The sequence below is a fragment of the Neofelis nebulosa genome, chromosome 7 (assembly GCF_028018385.1).
Source record: "Neofelis nebulosa isolate mNeoNeb1 chromosome 7, mNeoNeb1.pri, whole genome shotgun sequence".
In the NCBI taxonomy this organism is placed as follows: domain Eukaryota; kingdom Metazoa; phylum Chordata; class Mammalia; order Carnivora; family Felidae; genus Neofelis; species Neofelis nebulosa.
Genome location: NC_080788.1, coordinates 120,970,845 through 120,988,344, shown reverse-complemented (window position 1 = coordinate 120,988,344; position 17,500 = coordinate 120,970,845). Strand labels below are relative to the sequence as shown.

The 17,500-nt window shown below is 57.4% G+C and overlaps 1 protein-coding gene across 2 annotated transcripts; it reads left to right on the top strand.

The window, feature by feature from the left end:
- Positions 1 to 210: 210 nt before the first annotated feature.
- RPS6KL1 (ribosomal protein S6 kinase like 1) lies at positions 211 to 17,215 on the top strand. Of its 2 annotated transcripts, none has more exons than XM_058739692.1 (11): positions 211 to 348; positions 1,725 to 2,012; positions 4,220 to 4,344; positions 5,202 to 5,294; positions 11,565 to 11,612; positions 11,995 to 12,127; positions 12,724 to 13,332; positions 13,752 to 13,841; positions 14,008 to 14,090; positions 15,407 to 15,502; positions 15,751 to 17,215. In XM_058739692.1, the coding sequence occupies exons 2-11, from the start codon at positions 1,748 to 1,750 to the stop codon at positions 15,898 to 15,900; spliced, it is 1,692 nt and encodes a 563-aa protein (XP_058595675.1). In that variant the 5' UTR covers positions 211 to 348; positions 1,725 to 1,747; the 3' UTR covers positions 15,901 to 17,215. The 2 variants fall into 2 exon arrangements, with proteins under 2 accessions (XP_058595675.1, XP_058595676.1); XM_058739693.1 differs by having other exon boundaries at positions 213 to 348; positions 15,790 to 17,215.
- Positions 17,216 to 17,500: the final 285 nt, after the last annotated feature.

Sequence of the window (17,500 nt, the reverse complement as noted above, 5' to 3'; positions counted from 1 at the left end):
CCCTGGGTGATTATGAACCCCCTCCCCCGCAATACTCTCTTAAATCGCCTCCCCGCCCCCCACCTCCGTCCCCCATCTTCACTCCCTCTCCCAGCGCCCCTCTTCACCAGACACTGGGGCTTTAAGAGCCGGCAGAAACGGAGCCAGGTGCTGATTGGTGGTTTATTCTAACACGCTAGAGGATGAGCTCATCTGCAGCCAATGGCCAGGCTGCACCCGGCCAGACCCCTGCACCTGGCTGGAGGGCGCAAGGCGGCCGCGGGTGGTTCACGGTCGCCCGCCGGAGTGAAGGGGCGGTGGCGGCAGGGCTAGGTCTGGCCGCGCGGACCGAGCTCCTGGCTCGGGCAGGTACGGGGTTTGTCCGGCTCCTCCTCCATCCCCCGGTCCTCCAGGCGACGGTGTCCCCTCCTCTCACTCCCCCGGCCCGCTTTCCTCTGCCCGACCGCGCGGCGCGGCGCACCTTGCGCGCCGGGACTCTCAGGCTGGGCGCGCCGCTTCCCGTGTCCAGGCGCGGCCCCGCACCCCTGCCCCGCAGGGCAGGACAGAGCCCGGCAGGGTGGCCCTCTGAGGCCGGGGCCCGGCTTGAGCAGCCCAGCCCATCGGCCTCGGTACCCCCGAAGACAGGCCTCAGGGCTGTATGTTCTCGGTGGCAGGGCGGAGCAAGGAGAGTGCGGCTTCCCTCCCTCCTTCTCTCCACCGCCCCCCCCCCCCCCCCCCCCCCGCCGGCGCTGCGGCCTAGCCTTGGTTCAGGCCCCGCTGGCTTGAGGGTGTGGGTTTCCCTCCCCGCCCCACTCCCCGTCCTGTTCTATCTGTTCCCTCACTCTACAGAGGCACAAGTGGCCTAGACCTGGAAGTGCAGGCCCTGCCCTTCCCAATGGGCCCTGAGAGAGCACAGGTGCCGCTGAGGCTGCAGTAGGGGGCAGAGGCATCCCTGCTGGCTTCTCTCTGAGCCCTTTCCTTTCCTGAAGCCACTGCTCCTATCCCTTTGGCCACTCGTGTCACACACTGCTCAGGGAGGAGCTGCTGTCAGGTACTTGGAGGCCACGTGGCCTCCCTGGCCTACTCAGAGCCTGGAGGACAGGGCCACCCCCTCCCTAGGGCTGGGTTGATCCTATCCTCCTTCCTCTAACTCCATCCAGAATCTGCCACTCAGTCATTTCATTGGCCCACAGGCTTTAAGGCCAGGCCTTGTGCCTAACTCTGTGCGTGTGTAGGTGGGGAGTTTTCACTTGGCTGACCTTGGCACCAAAGGAAATAAATAAAGCGGGGGCCATTTATTCTGTTCAGAGAAGTGCCACCACCGAACCCTGAAGGATAAATGAGATTCCTGTAGGCGGAGTGTGAGCAGGAGAACAGGCAGGATGGAGGGAACAGTGTGAGGAACAGCCTCAGTGTGTGGCCATCATATGTTTACCGTGTAGTAGATGCTAGTTTGTCTGTGGAGACAACTCTGAGGGCAACTCTGGATCACAAATGCCCTCAGTTCTCTCAGTCCTCAAAAAATATCTGCTGATCTGAATGTGAATGGAAAGGAAGAGCCCTGCGCAGGTTATTATTCTATTATTATTACCGTTTACAAAAGGTCTGGCTCGGTGGAGGGATGTTACCCACATTAGCTCTGATCCCTCCAGCCCTTAGTCTCCCAATTTTCAGTGGAGGAAATCAGGAGCCAGATGGGGTGTTGTTCCCAGCTGGGGCCTCCCTAAAGCATCTGTTTATTTCAGGTCACCGCTGCAGGACAACAGCCATGAGCCTGGTGGCCTGCGAGTGCCCTCCTGGCCCAGGCCTGGAGCCTGAGCCTTGCTCCCGCGCACGGTCCCAGGCCCGTGTGTACCTGGAGCAGATTCGCAGCCTGGTGGCTCCCGGGGCCCCGGACGTGACCAAACGTGACTACCTAGTAGATGCAGCCACACAGATCCGGCTGGCCCTGGAGCGTGACGTCAGCGAGGACTACGAGGCCGCCTTCAACCACTACCAGAACGGCGTGGACGTCCTGCTGCGAGGCGTGCACGGTGAGGGCTGGGCTGGGCAGGGACGAGGGCCAGTGGGGAAGGGCCAGCTTAGGGCTTGCCCCGAGCTCTGTCCATCTGTGCTGAGTGAACAGGGCTCTAGGCTGGCCCTGCTGGGAAGGACAGTCTTTTTTTTTTTTTTTTTTTTTTTTAATGTTTATTTATTTTTGAGAGAGAGAGAGAGAGACAGAACATGAACGGGGGAGGAGCAGAGAGAGAGGGAGACACAGAATCGGAAGCAGGCTCCAGGCTCTGAGCCATCAGCCCAGAGCCCGACGCGGGGCTCGAACTCACAGACCGCGAGATCGTGACCTGAGCCGAAATCGGACGCTTAACTGACTGAGCCACCCAGGCGCCGCAAGGGAAGGACAGTATTTTAGTATATGTACTGCCGAAGCGAGCACAAGGGAAGGACAGTATTAACAGCTGGCGTTTATTGAGCAGTTCCTATATACCAGACACTGGTCTAAGGGCTTTCCCTGTATTAATTCATTTGAGCCTCACGGTAACAGAAATTACTATATATGTTGTTGTAGTTCCAAGTATATAGGAACTATTTTTTTTATTAATTAAAAAATATTTTTTAAAGTTTTGGGGCATCTGGGTGGCTCAGTTGGCTAAGCGGCCAACTTCAGCTCAGGTTATGATCTCACGGTTCGTGGGTTTGAGCCCCGAGTCGGGCTCTGTGCTGACGGCTCGCAGCCTGGAGCCTGCTTCGGATTCTGAGTCTCCCTCTCTCTCTGCCCCTCCCCTGCTCACACTCTGTCTCTGTCTCAAAAATAAATAAACATTAAAAAAGAAAAACTTAAAATTTTTTGTTAAGGTTTGTTTTGTTTTGTTTTTTGAGAACGTGAGTGGAGGAGGGGCAGAGAGAGAGAGAGAGAGAGAGAGAGAGAATCCCAAGCAGGTCCTGCACTGTCAGTGCAGAGCCCAATGCGGGGCTCCAACTCAGGAACCATGAGATCATGACCTGAGCCAAAATCAAGGGTCGGATGCTTAACCGGCACCCCTATAGGAACTATTTTTATTCCTATTTTCTTTTTTTTTTAATTTTTTAAAAATGTTTACTTATTTTTGAGACAGAGAGAGACAGAGCATGAACAGGGGAGGGTCAGAGAGAGAGGGAGACACAGAATCTGAAGCAGGCTCCAGGCTCTGAGCTGTCAGCACAGAGCCTGATGCGGGGCTCGAACTCACAGACCGCGAGATCATGACCTGAGCCAAAGTCTGAAGCTCAACCGACCGAGCCACCCAGGCGCCCTCTTTCCTATTTTCCAGATGAGAAAACTGAGGCATCAGGCAGTGAAGTAACTTGCCTAAGGTTCCATAGCTATCAAGTGGCAAGCTGAGGTTTGAAGAGTCTGGGCTCCAGAGGCTGGGTGCTTGACCCAGCGCCTGTCCCTGGAGTAGTGTCAGGCTCCTGCCCTCTGGGGGAGGAGGATACATATGACAATTAATAATTATGATCTCAGGTGGGAAGAGCAATGAGGAGGAAGTGAGGGGAGGGAAGAGAGAAATTGAGGCCAGGCTGGGCTAGCATAGGGTATTTTCTAGAAGTCAAAACTTTCATCTGAGCACTGAAGAACAGTAGGTATGTTGTCCAGCCAAACCCAGGTGGTCCTCCAGAGAGAGCAACCTGTTTGGGGCGAAGTGAGGCATTTTCAAGCCGGGGGGAGAGGCTGGCCCTGTGGCCAGGTTGAGATCCCTGAGGGTGGTCAGGCTGGGGGTGGGAGTCGGGCCCTGCTTCAGTCTTCCTACCCCGCCCCCTGCCAAAGAGACCCCCAGTTCCTGAGCTTCAGACTGCCCAGTGAATTAGTTTGTCCTCCAATCCCAGTCCCCACTCTGGCCTTTTCACACTGGGCACCAGAGGTGACAGAGGGACGTTCTCTGGGAGCTTCTGTCTCCTTTCTCTGAAAACGGATGCGGAAATCCCCAGTCTGTTCTTTCCGGGGGTGTGACAGCAGCCAGCGAGGTGGTGAGTGCCAACTGTGAAGTGCAGTAGGCTGAGGGTGACCATGGTTCCCAGCCTCTCCCCCCATCTTCCGCTCCCCACCTGCCCGTCTCCCACCCGGACAAGGGCTGGGGAACAGTCTGCGGCCGGCCTCCCAAGTAGGCATTCTGTCCTGTGGAGGGCAGGGGTTGGGCAGAGGGAGCCAGAACCCCAGCCCTCCAAGGCCGGGGTGGGTCCCGGTGACCCCATTGTCCCACAGTCGACCCCAACAAGGAGCGACGCGAGGCTGTGAAGCTGAAAATTACCAAGTATCTGCGGCGGGCCGAGGAGATCTTCAACTGCCACCTGCAGAGGACTCTGGGAGGAGGAGCAAGCCCTGGCACGGTGAGGGGGACTGCTCCCCAAAGGCCTGAGGGCCCTGGAGAGAGAGAGCTGAGCCACGCCCCCGGCCCCCTCCGGCCAGGGCCAGATGGCTGTCACCTCACATCCCCGGCTGCAGGGCAGGGCAGGGCAGGTGGCTGTGCATGCCAGGTTCTCCCCAGGCTTCCTCTGTCTCCCACACACTCCTAGCTCCCTTCAAACACTTAGTGAATCATCTCCAGGCCAGTCTCACCCCCACACGGGGTAAAAACACACACACACACTCAAAGTCTCCCACATCTGTTTGAGCTTGAACTGAGCTGTGTTTGAGCTGCAGTGAGTGCAGCTGACCCTTGAACGAAACAGGTTTGAACTGCGTGGGTCCACTTATATACTTGGATTTTCTTCGATAAATACACTGCAGTATTGTAAATGTTTTTTCTCTTCTGCGTCTTATTCGGCTGCTTTTCCCCAGCACAGGTGCCTGGGCCGCATGCCTTGTTCCTCGAGGCCTGTTCCCTGAGACCCACACGGTCCCAGGCTTTCTCCCCCTCCCTGGGAGCACCTGCCTCCTATGGATGGGGCTTCCTTCCTACACAGGGTTTCTGAAGCCTGAGAACCCCCTGGGTCTTGGAGGAGGGCTGCCTGGGGGCCTAGTGTCGAGGATGGGGTGACCACCCTGGGCAGGTGTGGGCCTCTGCCAGTCGGGCCGGCTTCTCCGCTCCCCGTGAGGTGGGCGGGGGGGGGGGGCACTGCTTGTACCCTGGTTCTGCCCCTTGTGCCCGCAGCTGTCCTGGCAGCTGGAGGAGGGCCTGGTGAGAACGCAGTGCCTGAGGGGGGCTGGGCCCTGAGGCTGTGTGGTCTGTCTCCCTCCTCCGCAGGGTTTCAGCAGCCTGAGGCTCCGGCCCATCCGCACACTGAGCTCTGCCCTGGAGCAGCTGAGGGGCTGCAGGGTGGTCGGGGTCATCGAGAAGGTGAGTGAGCGGACAGCCACAGTGGGGTGCTGCAGGTGGGGAGGAGGCGGTCTATGCAGATGGGGGTGGTGGGTGGGTAGAGAGAACAGCTACCCCCACTCTTCCAGAAGGGGCCCGAAAGGGATCAGAGGGTCCGAGGGGAGGAGAGCAGCTGTGTCCAGTGGTTCCCCACCCTTCTCCCACCCCGGCACACATCAGTCAGGTCCTGGAGAGAAAATTGGGAACAGAAGAGGCAGACAGTCCCTTTTCCACAGCCCTTGGCTCAGACTGAAAGCCACACCCTCAGAGATTCAAGACAGAAGCCCCAGGACAAGCTGCCGGCAGGGAGCTCTCCCAGCATGCACAGCCCTGCTCACTCCCCTTCCTCCTCACTCTGTGCCCCAGGCCGAGGCCAGGGTCTCCCCACCAGGGGTAGCTGAGGGGTTCCTGTGGTGGATGCACTCCAGTCCAGAAGCCTGCCCTGCAGAGGGTCCCAGCTCCCAGAGGGGCCTCGGCAGCTCTGCCCTTTCCCTCCTGGAACCCCCCACCCTCGTGCTGACCCCATCTGAGGCCCTTTGCCTTAACTGGGGGGCAGGTAGGAAGGTAGGAGCTGACATCCCAGCCTGTACGCGGGACAGTCATTAGAGTGGGGGACTCGGAAGGACAGACAGTGGGGTCACATGAGATCTGAACCAATATTCAACTGCCCTCCGCCGGACCCAGGCAACACCTGAGTAGTTGCTAAAGGGCTTGTTCTCAACACCACCCTTCATCGGAATCACCTGAGAAGCTTCCTGAAAAGAGATGCCTGGGCCCCACCGCAAGCCTATTGAGTCAGAATCTCCAGGGTTGAGCCCAGGAATCTGGAGTTGAAATACTCCTCCGGGGATTTGGGGATTTTGCCGGGCCTGGGAGCCCACAAAGGACATCTGCTCAGTGCACGGCATGGCCACAGTGAACCCCTTCCCCTCCCGTTGGTTTCATCATGTGTAAGTGGGGTAAGATTCCAGCCCTCAAGGGGGCATGTGGGAACTAAAATAATTTTTGGGAAAGGCCTGGCACACACTAAAATTTTTGATACGTGTTTGATGGCTGTAAATGCTAGTGACAAGAGCGAGGGGGATGGGGCGTGCAGGCTTCCCGTCCCCCAGCCGTCCCCCAGCTGCTCCTCCCAGGTCCCTGGAACAGGCCCCAGTCTGTCAGCCAAGGCCCGGCCAGCTTCCATATGCCTTCCCTCCAACAGCACTAGTCTGTGTGGCCCCAGCCAAGCACAGCCGCTCCCACAGAGGGGCTGGGAGGTGACTGCCACCACCTTTTCCCCCTGTGGGATCCTACTGAACTACAGGTGTTGTGGACAGGGGGGTTCCAGGTCAAACAAGTTAGTTTGTGAGTTAAAGTTACATGACTTTGTTTTTTTGTTTTGTTTTGTTTTTTGTTTTGTTTTTTTGTTTTTAATTTTAGGAGTTTGCAGAGCTTTTAGGATGCTAATGTGTATACCATGAGTTTCCAAGAAGGAGGTCTATGATAGAATTTCCCGAATTTGTTTAACCCCCGGACACGCATATGCAAAGCATTTTCAGAATCCAGTGTTCTGAGGCCCGTGTCTGGGTGGATGGAAAGCACAAACTAAGGCCAAGCCCAACCATTCTGCCTTGAGGCTGAGTTTCTTTCTTTTTTTTTACCCTTTCTTGGGCACCTGGCTTACCTACTCCACCTCCCTCCTGAGATCCTGCTTCCTTTCCCGGTTTCATTTCCAAGTCAGGAACACCATCTTCCCCAAATTAGGAGAGAGGTTAGGGCCACTGGGCCCAGGTCCCTGCAGCCGGGCCCGGATGTGCTATCAATGCGTTCCATTCTGCAGCGCTGCCCAGGCACATCCGGGCGGGAGGGCAGCGCGGGCCAGCAGTCCACAGAGCCAGGGGGTGGCAAAGGGCTTGCTCACGAAGCCTGGAGGGCCAGTTGTTAGGTTAACTGGGCTGGGGGTCCCTAGGGACCCCTGGGGGCTAAAGAGGTACTGGCAGGGGTAGAGGGTTTGCTGGGAACGTCTAGGCAGGTGGGTCAGGGACTAGATAGGCCTCTGATAAGAATACCTGGGGGTTTAAAAAAAAAAAAAAAAAAAAGAATACCTGGGGGTTTGCTCTCAGGGAGCACGGGGGGCCTGAGAGACCTCACCACACAATTGCTGAGCCTCCTCTAGGAGCCAGGGATGGGGAAGAAAAAGAAGGCCATCCAAGTCACTTCTTGTTTTTTTGGCTCAAACACAGGGGTGTTTTTTAGAGTTATCATTAGTTACCAACATTTAAAAATTGGCAGGTTTCGTATAGAAGTCCAGATTTCCTGCTTCTCCTGCAAAATTGGAAGATTTGGAAACGCTGGCTCACAATCTCGCGTGGCAGCCAGGAGCGGTGGGGGAGACTGCCTGTGTTTGTTTTGTTTTGAGAGCGAGGAAGGAGCCGTGAACGAGTGGGAGAGGGGGCAGAGGGAGAGGGAGAGGGAGAGAGAATCTTAGGCAGACTCCACACCATCCTTCACGGAGCCCCATCTCACAACCGTGAGATCATGACCTGAGCCGAAATCAAGAGTCAGATGCTTAAGCGGCTGAGCCATCCAGGCGCCCCAGGGGCTGGCTCTTTGGGACACCAGTCCCCTGGTTTGCTCCTGTCCCTGCTCTGTCCCCTTGGTTCACAGGCCAGCCCCTGTGGGCCTTGGAGTTTGAGAATCTGCTTGAAACTTTTGGGCTTGTTTGCCCCATGAGAGATTCTTCCTGGGATTTTGATACTTTGGGCATTTTGAAAAAAAGGGTTAATGTGTTTCACCAGAGCTTTAATTGTCCCAGGTCCCAAGAACTCCGTGGGTATCCTGGAAAAAAAAAAAAAAAATTCTCTTTATAGAAAGGTGAAAAGGGCACCCAGAACTGCCCTCCACCTTCCAAATAGCAATAGTCGCCTGGCATTAATTAGTACGGCAAGTTCTTATTTGCAAAACTGTTGCGTTAAACCCCTTCAGTCACCCTGGGGGAAAAAAAGCACTATACTGGACAGCCTCATACAGTAGTCCTTAGCCACATAACACTACTTAAGTTAAAATTAAATATTCTCCTTCTTATTCATACCAACCACACCTCAAGGGCTTGATAGCCTTACATATGTTCACTGGTTTCTGTACTGGGCAGTGCAGATATATATTTCCTTCACGTTCTATTGGACGGTGCTGCCTTTTAATAATTGTCTTACAGGGGCACCTGGGTGGCTCAGTAGGTTAAGCGTCCGACTTCGACTCAGGCCATGGCCTCACAGCTCGTGAGTTCGAGCCCCACGTTGGGCCCCCTGCTATCAGCACAGAGTCCACTTCGGATCCTGTGTCTCCTCTCTCTGCCCCTCCCCAGCTCATTCTGTTTCTCTCTCAAAATAAATAAATAAACTTAAAATAGTTGTCTTGCAATTACGAGAATGAAACAGAGGCTCGTAGAAGTCGAGCGACTAGTGCTCTGGTCCCCCTATAGCCCTGAGCACAAGAGGAAGGGGGTGTTTTTGTTTGCTGGCTTTAATGGGAAAATGCCCCTGCTACTTTTGAGCTATTTTATTTTATTATTTTTTTAAGTTGTTAATGTTTTTATTTATTTTTGAGACAGAGAGAAACAGAGCATGAGCAGGGGAGGGGCAGAGAGAGGGGGAGACACAGAATCTGAAGCGGGCTCCAGGCTTTGAACTGTCAGCACAGAGCCCGACGTGGGGCTCGAACTCACGAGCCGTGAGATCATGACCTGAGCCGAAGTCGGATGCTTAACCGACTGAGCCACCCAGGTGCCCCTGAGCTATTTTAAACTAAGGCAATATATGTATATATTCCTCATCATCCTGCCTAGCTCCGAGATAATTGCTATTAATATTTCGGTCTAATTCTTTCTAGATAGGTAGGTGTGTGTGTGTGTGCGCGTGTGTAATACATACATACATATATACGAGGGGCAGAGGGTAAGAGAGAGCAAAGCCCAAGTAGGCTCCGCGCTTGGCACAGAGCCTGATGCAGGGCTCAATCCCACGGCCCTGGGATCATGATCTGAGCCAAAGTCAAGAGTTGGACTCTCAACCAACTGAGCCCCCTAGGCGCCCCTGATCAAGTTTTAGATCTGGCTTCCCCAGCCTTCACTGCTGCCTTTTTGGACTCTGTGTGAGAGGACTTTAGCCAGGACAAGGTGGTAGGGAATCCCACTTGGCAAGGGACGGTGGGGAATTATCCAGGGTGTCAGTACTTGTGGGAAACTCGATTCTCTAAATGACCCCAGGGTTTTCTTGCTTGCTTTTTCAAACACTGCACCAGTTTGGTTAAGGAGCTGGGGCCAGGCTGGGTTCCACCTCTGGCTGTTGGAGGAGAGACCTCTGGTGGTCAGAAAGCGTGTGTCACTGCTGCCTCAGGAAGGGCACTGATGATGGGGGAGCTGAGGCCCAGAGGGGAGGGCAGGTGCCATGGTCATCTGGCTGTGCCCCATTGCAGTTAAGTCTCTGGGGCTCTGGGATCAGCCCTGCCTGCATTCAAATCCTGGCTCTACTACTGTTTAGCGGTGGGACTATAGGTAACAAAACCTCTCTGAACCTCAACTTGTTCATCAATAAACTGGGTCACTAATAACGCTGACCTGGTAGGACTGTGGGAATAAAATTAAATAACCTATAGAAAGCCCTTAGCACAGAAGAAGTGCTCTATAGCCAGTGTGGGGTTTCCCTACAACCTTATCAGTGACAATTACTACAGATTATTGAGGGCACGTTATGCTTGAGTCGTCCCGCTGACTAAAGGAGGTACTTCTGAGGTTCAGCGAGGCAGGGTGATGTGGCAAATGTGCTAACTGGCATTCTCCTGGCTTTATATTCACAGAGGGCCTTTCTGTTTACGGCTTCGACCCACCAGGGATGAGGGAAGGCGGGCATTTGTAATGCCCTTTTGGTAGATGAGAAAATCAGTGTAGTTGCCCAGGATCTAAACCCACCCGGTCCTAGGCTGTGGCCTTTGTGACTGCCCAGTGGCCTGGCCTTCCTCAGGGTGGGGCTGGGGGACGCCCACCTGCCACCAGAGGGAGTGGCTGCCGGGTACAGACAGCCAAGGAGTCACAGCATCTGGGTGCTGGTCTTACTCCCCTGTGCCCGTCATCCGGCTGTGTCTTCTGTCTTCCTGCCCCTACATGCTCCTGCTGTCTCCTCCGGCTGGGGCCCACTCCTGCCCATCACATAAATGAGTCAAGGGCCCAGCTCCAAACAAGACCTTGACCCAACAATTGACATATTACTACCTAGACCAAAAGCAACAGAAGGAGAGGGCTGCTCTCCAAAGATAGCCTCCAGGGAAGGCTATCTTGAAGTTTCAAGGCTATTTTTTTTTTTTGAGGGGAGTAGATTTTTAACAGTTTTTTTTAATGTCTATTTATTTTTAAGAGAGAGAGAAAGCACGTGTGCCTGTACGTGGGGGAGGGGCCGAGAGAGAGGGGGACGGAAGATCCCCAGCAGGCTCAGCGCTGACAGCAGAGAGCCAGACGTGGGGCTCGAACTCCCGAACCGCCAGATCATTACGCTGGCCGCTTAACCGACTGAGCCACCCAGGCGCCCTGAGAAAGACTGTTTTTAAAAAGGGGACTGGGGGCAGGTGGGGGAAGGGACCCAAAGGAGCATGCCAAATATGCGTGCCCCCCCCCCCCCCAACCCAGGTCCGACTTGGCTCATGGGTGACCTTGGGCTATGTTCTCGGCCTCAGCTGTTTCACCTGTAAAATAAGAGATCAGAAGAGGTGACTGGCTCTGAGGTCCTGCCCTGCTGTGACACCCTCAAGCCCTGCAGGACGGATCACTCCCTGTGCACGTGGGGGGTGCTTACCGTCCCCCTGCGCTGCGTAGGACTCTGGGCACACAGAGCCAGGCAGCGTGTGCTCCCTGCCCTCACGTTGCGCACAGCCCAGTGGGGAGACAGGAAATTAGACCCTGTTGATAGAGCTCCCTGAGGGTGGGCCCGGAGAGCTCTGGAGAGGAGATCCGGGGTCCCGGCCTGACCCGAGGGCTGGCCCCTGGAGGAGGTGGCAGGTGCGTTGATGCCACAGGAAACAAAGGTGGAAAAGCAGGACAGGACTGATGTCCGCTTGGGGGTGGGGGCGTGGCCAGGAGCACACCCCACCACAAAAACCTGCCTTCCCTGTCTGCCCTAGAGTGAGTCAGCCTTGGTGGAGGCACCTGGGGGGCTGGGGCTCGGGCCACGGAGCCCCAGGAACTACCATGTGCCTTGACCGGTGCCTCCTGGACTTTGGCAGGTGCAGCTGGTCCAGGACCCAGTGACTGGAGGGACCTTCGTGGTAAAGGCAGGTGCTCCTTTGGCCCCTGCTGTTCGGTATTCCCCTTGGGACTTCCTCACCTACCCTCTGGGGAGCCGCCTACCCAGAACCTGTATCTGAGGACCATGCTCCCTCCAAATCTAAAAGCTGCTTGTTCTGTCCCTGAGCACGGCCCCCGCCTCCCAGACAAACACACATACTACCCCATCCTTGTTCCGGAGGGTGGAGGGCCTGGATTCCATGGTGGAGAGAGAGAGGGGTGAGGGCCGGGTCAGGAACTGGGGGGAGGCAGCTGCTACTCAGGGTGGCTCCTATCCCTTACGTGTTTGCCCCTGAAGCCAGGCTAGGATGTCCCCTAGCTGAGCACCCTCTGGTCTGTCCCTCGCCGACCTGCCTCCTCTCTCCCCAGAGCCTGTCCAGGTGTCCCGTGGCGAACCGGGAGCGGCTGACCATCATTCCGCACGGTGTGCCCTACATGACTAAGCTGCTTCGGTACTTTATGAGCGAGGATTCCATCTTCCTGCACCTGGAGCATGTGCAAGGTGAGGGGGCCTGAGGGTCCCCGTCAGCTGCCCGGGCCTTCGGCGTGGCCTCTTTATCCCCTTAAGACGCCAAGCACGAGGAGGGGGCGCCAAGCACCAGACGTGTGGCACAGACCACGGGTCCCAGCCTTCCCGGGGGGAGGATGGCAGAATCAGGTTGTGGTGGGTCTGTGCGCGGTGCCAGGGGGACAGGGGATGGCTTGAGGAGGTCACATCCTGGGCGGGGAGAGGGCACTTATGCAGATGTCCCCTTTTGTCACCATTTCCTCCAGTCTTGGCCTCTTTTCATTTTTCTAGTCTGCACCCATTCCTTTGGCGTGGCCACGTGGGAGGGTGGTCACTGAAGCTATAAGGACAGCAGTTGGTTCACGGAGCAGATATTTTTGGGTCACCTATTGCCGTGATGATTTTTTTTTTAATAAGGGACCCGGATGGGTCATGGCATGTAGTATAGCAGAGGGCATTCTGGGCAGAGGTGAGGGTGTGGAAGGCAGAGGGTTCATGCTGGATGCGGGGGGAGGCAGGAGTTGGGGACCTGGTGTCCACACTCTTCTTCTCCCCTGTCCCCATGCTGGCTGCTCCTCTGCACGGCCCAGGAGGCACACTCTGGTCCCACTTGCTCTCCAAGGAGCACCCCCAACCGTCTGGGCTCAAGTCTGGCTCCGGCCCAGAGAGGATGAAGGCTTCGCTCAACTCGCCCCTCAGCCTCCAGACCCCAGCACTGCTCCCCCTGGGACCCGCCCGCCTGCGGGACAGAATCCTGCTGGAGCCTCCACGGACTTCTCAGAGCCTCCCCCAAGCCAGGGGGGCCCCAGCCATCGATCCCCAGAGAGAGGCTGCAGGTAGCCCTTCAGCCAGGACCCAAACTTTCTGCCCCCCGGACCTTCTGAGGGCCCCAAGTGGCCGCCTGCACCTCCAAGCCAGACGGGGACCCGGCTGGAGCTCGGACACGAGGCCCTCGTGGGGGCTCCCTTGGGTTCATCAGGGAGCTGTCCGGGTGCTGGGGGCCTGCAGACGAGGCAAAAGTCCGAGCCACCCCTTAGCAGACGGGGCCCACCCCGGGTTCAGCAGGGGCGCCTGGCACGTGAACGAAGAGCAGGTGAGGCAGTGGGCCGCGGAGACACTGGTGGCTCTGGAGGCGCTGCACGAGCAAGGGGTGCTGTGCCGAGATCTCAATCCCCGGAACCTGCTTCTGGACCAGACAGGTAGGTGCCCGGCCCGGGGAGGAGGAGACCTACCCGGCCTCTCAGAGGGGGGCCCCGGAGCCTCCAGACAGAGAAGGGGAGTTCCCCAAAGTCGAGGGGACCTCAGAGGTTGTCTGCTTCCTCTGCCTCCCCCTGGCCTTTTCACACAGGATTCTGACCGGGTCTGGTTGGCCGATGTTGAGCCTGGGAAACGAGCCCTCGCCCAACCCAGACTCCGGGGCAGCAGCTCCTAGGAGCACCTGGTTGTCTCTGGGCCTTCTGGGGCCAGGCCCTAGGGAGTCTCCGCCCAGGGCAGCCCCTGGCTCCTGCTTTGTGACTGGTGGGGGAAGCCCCGGAGTCCCCTCCCCCATGCCAACTGCTCAATGATGACTAACCACAATTTTTGTCCACCGTTATTCCTGCGTGCACTGGACGAGAAGGTCACATCCGGCTCACGTATTTTGGCCAGTGGTCGGAGGTAGAGCCCCACTGCTGCAGGGAGGCTTTGGACAATCTCTACAGTGCGCCAGGCAAGAAGGGAGGGAGGGGCCGGGGGCCCTAGATCTCCGGTGCCTGTGCGGGTTGAGCCGGGGCGGCTGAGGATGAGAGGGAAGGGGCCGTGTCCGGGTAGGACGAGCCGAGTGGGGACCGGCCCTTTAGGGTGAGGCTGGGACATGTGTGTTCTTATCCCCACAGAGGTGGGTGGGATTTCTGAGCCGACGGAAGCCTGTGACTGGTGGAGCTTTGGGTCTCTACTGTATGAACTGCTGACTGGAACTGTGAGTAGCTACGCAGGGTGGGGAACCCTGGTGGGTGTCACTGAGCACAGGATGGGCCGGGCTTGGTCCAACGGGCCCTTGCTGGGGTGGAGGCCACCTGGTTCTCTAGGACCTGGCCCTCGGGTCAATGTCCTGCCCCCACAGGCCACGAGAGACCTAGGAAGTCACTCCCACCCAGGTCACAGACACACTGAGCACCCCTGCCACGCTAGTGGCTAGAAATAGACTGTCAACTTAGGTACATGAGGGTTGAGTTGGGATGGCCAGGGAAGGTTTCTGGAGAACACCTGGGTGTAGGTCTGGAGGGAGGATAGGATTGGGCACAACTCTTCTTTCCTGGAAGGCTGCTGAATCATCCCCTGAGCGTCTCTGTCCCCCGCGGCCCATTCCCCCCACTTGCACCCTTCTGAGCTGTAACCCCCAGATCTTGGCTGAAGGACAGGAGAGCCGGCCCGCTTCGTCCAGGCCAGCAGCTGTCCTGTCCAGCCTGGGTCAGCCAGAGGCTCAGAGACCCCCTGCAGGCATCTTTGCTCAGGATGGCAGCCTCTGCCCTCCCCCATGAGCTCAGCATCACACTGGGGCTGGTTAGGGCAGGCAGCAAGGGAGCAGCCAGACCGCAGTTTGAGCAGGGAATGACAGGAGCGAATGGAGTGTGGCCTGAGGTCCATCCTGGTGCCCTCTTTTGTCCCACAGCCAGGGCCTCTGCCTGTCCTGGCTGCAGGTATCCCCAGAGTGGGGTGGTCTCTGCCTCCCGATGCTTCTCTAGCCCAGGGCCCCTGGCCTTCCTCATGGTTGCTTCTTGCAGCAATTTCTGACCCCTGAAAGACCGCTCCGCTCTCCAGAGCTGCACCGTTCTGGAACGCAGAGAGGTCCTGCCTCGGCCCTGACGGCAGCATACCGTGGCCGGCTCTGGAGGTCTTTCTTCTGTAAGGAGACCGGTTCCAGTGCCGCTCCTGACAGAGTGCCTACCCTGAAGGCAACCCAGGATTGAGAACTTCTGGCAAGCTTGGTGCCAGGAGGAGCTGGGTTCAAAGCCCGAATCCAGCAGAAGTCCCTTCACCCCCCTGAGCCTGCTCCTTGTCTTTTCAATGAGGATTCTAGTACTTACTTTGAAGGTTGCTGTAGAAATCATGCATAAGGGATGTCCGGCATCTTCCGCAGCCTGGCACCGGGCAGCTCTAAAGCAGAAGGCGACCACTACCATCCCCATCCCCGTGGGACATGGCCCAGGGGAAAGTAAAGTCCTGGCTGCCACCGGGATGTATAGACGTTCCTGGGGTCGTCTCCTCAGAGCACCCCTCCCTGTGTCTTCCCAGGCACTGTCACAGAGCCACCCCTCGGGAATCCAGCCCCATACCCAGCTCCAGCTGCCTGAGTGGCTCAGTCGCCCAGCGGCCTCCTTGCTGACTGAGGTGAGCCACAGCCGGCCTAGAGGAGGTAGCTTCCTGGCCCCAGGGTGGGTGCTGGGCGGGCAGAGTCCTGGCATGACCGGTGGGTGTCTGATGTGGGTGCAGGAGGGTGAATGGGGACAGCAAATTGGCGTATGCCGGTGGCCAGACACCGCTAGTGTCCCCAGGGTACCACTGGGGGTTCCGTGGGCCGGGCAGCTGGGAGTGGTGACCGACCACCTCACCCCCGCTGAGGTCAACCCATGCCTCAGCGACAAGGGTCTGCCAAGCCCGCTGGGCTTTCTCCGCAGCTGCTGCAGTTTGATCCTGCGCGACGCCTGGGCGCTGGAGGAGGCGGTGTCAACAGGCTCAAGGCCCACCCCTTCTTCAGTACTACCCAGTGGAGCAAACTGGTGGGGTAAGAGGGGCAGAGCGGGCCACGGAAGCTGCTGGACTGGTCTGGATCGCCTCCCTTTGCCTGGCACCTGGAGCTGGCCCACGTAATCAGCGGCCCCCGGGCAAAGAAGACAGGGCGGCTGCTTTTCCTGCACAAGCCCCTCTTGGGCACGAGAAGTGACCATCGCCACTGCCCAGCTGGGCCTGGGCGTCCCCCGGCCAGCCCCGGAGACCCTTTCTGGTCATTACTGAAGGGGAAGGATGGGGAGCTCTCACCCCACCAGGCAGATCGGACCCCTCCACCCAGCCACCGTCCAGCCTTCGGCAGACACCTGTACCTTGACTGCAGACCTGCAAAGGGTGTCTCCTGCCGTGTTAGCTCGGAGCCCCCGATCACCTGCCGAACTGACCGCAAGGTCTTGGGACTATCTGCCATGTGCCCCTCTTGGGACGCCTCTGGAGACTCAGGATACTGGCTCGGTGGACCCAAACCAGGGCTGCCCTGCCTGGTCATCTTAGGCGTGCAACTAGTGGGCCTCTTCCCCCCTCCCAGGCTATTCCTGCAGGGCGTGGGGAGGCTGGGGAAGCAGGGAAAAGTCTGTAGTGGGCATGGAGTGAGGTGGGGGACAGAATGATCTGTGATTCCAGACTCTGGAGAACAGAAGGAAGGCGGGAGAGGAAAATAAGGATAAGCGTAATAAAAGGGAGGAATGCACAGCTCTGCCACTTAAGAGTAATTCTGAAAGCAGAACAGAGCTCCCTACCCTAGCAAGCCCGCCCGTGTGCAAAAGGGAGCAGACTCCGTGGGTCTGAGCGGGGGTCACCGTGCAGCTGCCAGGCTGAAGCCACTACTACACATTGTACCCGTCAGGATTCCCTTCTTGGGCACTTGTCCTGTTTCCCAGTTTGCATTTTCATTGAGGGTCTGCTCAAGTCACCGCTCCCTGTGACTTCATCCCCTTTTGAGGTGAGAAACGACAAAACACACGGATTGTCTACGCTTTTAGCCAGAGGCACAATGTTTCTGGTCCCTGAAGAGCTGGCGTAAGTAGTTACCCCAAAGACTATCGCCTCCCCAGGTTTGGGGGCCCTCTTATTCTTCTGGTTCATCCTGTTACTGGGGTGTGGCACCCAAGACGGAAATTGCCACTAGACCTCTGCCCCCAACTCCTTCCTTCCAGTGTGTCTCACACCACCAGGTGGCGCCCTGACACTTCTCCAGTCTGGCTGTGAAGGTCCAACCTTCACTCTAGAGGTGGGGATGCCAGAGAGGGCAGCCTGTTTGTGCTTTCCCTGAGCCTTGCCCATACCTCCCCCTGCAATAAAGCCTGCCGGTACCCATGGTGTCCTCGCCTCCTGAACGCAACGAGAGCAGCCCTGCCATAAGGAGAGATTGGAAGGCCCCCCCCCACGGAGAAAACTCCGTACTTAGTCAAGAGTGAGCCTGGAGTCTACTAGAAGGTAGGAAGCAGGGCTGGTGGTGAAGGGCATGCCAGCCTGTGCCCTGCAGAGCAGCTCTGAGCCGAGAGGAAGTGCTGGCACATAGGGAACACTGGAACCTGGGAAATAAAGTAAGAAGAGAAGTCTTAGAAGAGGGTCCGGGAAGGGGGGTGGGAACACTGGTCT